This window comes from Lycium ferocissimum, unplaced genomic scaffold (genome assembly GCF_029784015.1).
Source record: "Lycium ferocissimum isolate CSIRO_LF1 unplaced genomic scaffold, AGI_CSIRO_Lferr_CH_V1 ctg8442, whole genome shotgun sequence".
Classification (NCBI taxonomy): Eukaryota; Viridiplantae; Streptophyta; class Magnoliopsida; order Solanales; family Solanaceae; genus Lycium; species Lycium ferocissimum.
In genome coordinates, this window is record NW_026727252.1 from 6,604 (window position 1) to 10,118 (window position 3,515).

The 3,515-nt window shown below is 38.3% G+C and overlaps 1 protein-coding gene across 1 annotated transcript; it reads right to left on the reverse strand.

Annotated features, from left to right (window-relative positions):
* Positions 1–2,191: 2,191 nt before the first annotated feature.
* Positions 2,192–3,292, reverse strand: LOC132045882 (uncharacterized). Its single transcript, XM_059436456.1, has 2 exons — positions 2,726–3,292; positions 2,192–2,629 (listed from the first exon to the last, which is right to left on the reverse strand). The coding sequence occupies exons 1-2, from the start codon at positions 3,290–3,292 to the stop codon at positions 2,192–2,194; spliced, it is 1,005 nt and encodes a 334-aa protein (XP_059292439.1).
* Between the last annotated feature and the right edge of the window lie 223 nt (positions 3,293–3,515).

Sequence of the window (3,515 nt, forward strand, 5' to 3'; positions counted from 1 at the left end):
GCACCCTCCGAGACAATTCTTTCCCGAGCAAGTATACAATCTTTCAACCTCCCAGTGTCTCGTAGCTCAACACTGGGGCAATTTTGGAAGTGATGACGTGGGTACGTAAACATTTTTTGACCCTGAACAGTCCTTCCCTTTTTGTCATCTTTCTTCATCACAACCCCACCAACAGATGAAGAGTATTGTCAAAGCTCTACCGAAGTCTGGGTTCTTTCTCCATACATTTACATTTTAGTAATTCTTTACCAAGCCAAAATAGCCTACACGTCAACGTCTTCGCTCGAAAACTCTTTCATCATCTCTGGTCGAAGAGGGACAAGCTGTTGACACCTAATTTTTGCTCGCCGTGCTTAAAATTAATGTTTCTGGGGGACCTAATTTGTTAAAGACCACGGAATAGCAATTTTACACATTTTACATTTTTCAACAGTTTATCGATAATTATCCTTATTTTAGGAATTTTATCATTTTTTTTTTATGAAAACCACCAAAGTGGTGGATATTTATTGATAAAAAAAAAAGACAAAGGTCTGTACAGAACTAGCCAAACAACTAGTTAGAAAATAACAAGAAACAAAAATGCAGTAACAAAATATACATAAAACAAAGCTAGAATTCCTGTAGTCTTGACTTGCATCCATCTATCTCATCTCCAAGCTCTCACCAGATGAAATGGATTCAAATCACTTGAAATTTTCTTCAGACTGCAGGTTTGTAGCCTCACTTCCTGTAATTTCCTGCTGCAAATGTAAAAGAACATATCTAATGTGTGCTGTCTTTGGTATATGAGCTGCATTTAGCCTCATCTGTTTAAGTTATCCAGCATGGGGATGAGCATGCATGCACACTAATACCACCCATCCTGAACTTCTCAAACAGCTAGACTAGATGCAGGAACAAACTGTCCCACAGCCTTGCATCATACACATGCTAAAGAAAGCAATTTATAAGCAAATCAGTTGCTTGATCTAGTGTCTGATGCATATCTGATTCTCAGATTTGGAATCTGAGCCTTATCAATGTTCAATAGTTTCCTAGCCATAGAAGGTAGCTCCTGAAAAGTGTTAAATTGTTGTGTACCTGCAAAATCAAAAACATAGTTAGCTAAAAAATCTGCCAGGCAGTTTCCCTCCCTATATATGTGCTCCACTTCAACAGTCTGCCCTCTTATCAATCTGTTGATGTCCTTTAAGATCATACTAATACACCATGGAACTTCCTATGTTCCTCTAATGAACATCTTCATAGATAAGGAATCGGTTTCCACCAATAAAGGACACAAATGATGATCCATACAATACTTAATTCCTTGCTTGATGGCCACAGCTTCAGCAACCAAATTATTCCCAGCTGTAATCTTTTGAGCTGTTGCATAAATCAGATCTCCATTGTCATCTCTAATGCAAAAGGCCACTGAACTAGGACCTGGATTTCCTCTTGAAGCACCATCACTATTGCACTTATACCAACCACTTGCAGGCACTCTCCATGTCACAGTTGTGCACTTCAGGCTTGGTCTAAACTGTTCAAAGTAATCAATAATATCAGGCCACTTATGAGGGATGTTCTGCCAAGCTGGATACCTTACTTTGCATAGCAAGTGAATGTTCTGAGAAATTTCATGGATCACCCTATGCATAGACATTGAGCCTCCATGAAGCTTTGTGTTTCTCCATTTCCATATTTGCCACATGATCATTCCTGGTACTGCTTTAATGATAGGTTTCAGCTTATAATGACAATTAGTGTTCCACCATATTTGCACTACTTGTTTCACCTGAGAGCAATTCATTTGTATACCAGCAGCACTGCTAAAAACCTTCCAGATATATTGTGCAACTTCACCATTCAGAAATAAATGATCAATGGTTTCCTGCTGTGGATTCCTGCAGCAACAACACCTAGATACTACATTTATTCCAATGCTAACTAGCACTTCATCAACAGGTAGCTTAAACTTCCATAATCTCCATAAGAAAAAGGATATCTTGAAAGGGACCCTTTTTATCCATAGCTGTTTATACACTGTAGAGATATGGGCTTTTTGTCTAAGCAGATTCCAAGCAATTGAAACAGTAAACTTCCCAAAGCTAGTCATCATCCACCATGCCTTGTCCCATAAAGTTGAACTTTCTTTCATCAAAAGCTCCTCTTGAATATGATTAACAATTTCACCTGGTAGTAGTTGTTATAGCTTATGGACATTCCAATCATTTCCATCTAGTAGTACAGATACATCTTCCACACTTTCATCTATGTCTTGATCAGGCAATGTATAGTACAAGGCTCCTAGTCTTGTCCAGTTGTCAAACCAGACATTTGCAGTTCCACTCTTAGTTTCCCACCATATTTCCTGTTCTATACTATCTCTTGCTTCTAACATCATCTTCCAAACCTGTGTACCTCCCTTCCATTGGACATACTGAGGATATTGCTTCTTGCAGTATTTGTTCCATAGGTAATTGGCCCATAGTGAGTTTGAGGTTCTAAAATTCCACCATAATTTAGCACATAATGCCTTTGACACATCAAACAAGGATCTGAAGCCCAAACCACCCTCCTCCTTAGGAAAACACATATTAAGCCATGCAGCCCAATGCCTAGATTTGACATCTTCCTTATTACTCTAGAAAATTTTTGCAAAAATCTGATGTATTTCCTTGGTAACACATTTTGGAGGTTTCAATGCAGATAATAGATGTATAGGGACACTTTGAAGTACACTTGATATTAGCACAGCCTTTCCTCTAGGTGATAGCAACCTCCCTTTCCAAGCTTGCAGTTTATCCTTCACTTTTTTAATCAGTCCAGAATAATCTGTTTTCCTCTTCCTAGCATGAGAAATTGGGCAACCTAAGTACACAAAAGGAAATGAACCTCTTGAAAATCCTGTAGTTGGTGCCACCCCTTGTACAATATTCTGTGAAACTTTAGAAAACATGTAAAAGGAACTTTTCCTTTTGTTAATCAGCTGACCAGACACCTTCTCATAATCCTGTAACACCTTCATGATCAAGTTTAGTGAATCATTGTCTGTTGAGGCAAAGATTATGGTGTCATCTGCATATGCCAAGTGGTTAACATTGGCACTCCATTTTGGCATCCTATAACCTTTAAACTCAGTGATTTCAAACAAAGAATTCAAAGCTCTTTTCAGAACCTCTGCTAATAAAATGAACAAAGCAGGTGACAAAGGGTCACCCTGCTTGACACCCCTAGTTGAATGAAAGAAGCCATGAGGTTGACCATTAACTAACACTGAATACCAATTATTAGCCAACAATCCCATTACTAAGTCCACTCCCTTCTACGCAAACCCCATCTTCCTGAGTACCTTAGTTAAAAATAACCATGATACTCTATCATAGGCCTTAGTCATATCAAGTTTCAAAACTACATTTGCAGGTTTTCCTCTCAATCTAATGTCAGACACAATTTCCTGAGTCAACAAGACATTTTCAATGATATTTCTCCCTTTAACAAAACCAGACTGATTAGCTGAAATGAGCTTA

Bases quoted from the DNA above. Each gene is read 5' to 3' on its own strand.
- LOC132045882 (XM_059436456.1), bottom strand. From the start codon at position 3,292: ATGGGATTGTTGGCTAATAATTGGTATTCAGTGTTAGTTAATGGTCAA. The intron at 2,630-2,725 runs GTACTTCAAAGT...AAAATTTTCTAG, and splicing joins AGGCTGTGCTAATATCAAGT to AGTAATAAGGAAGATGTCAA.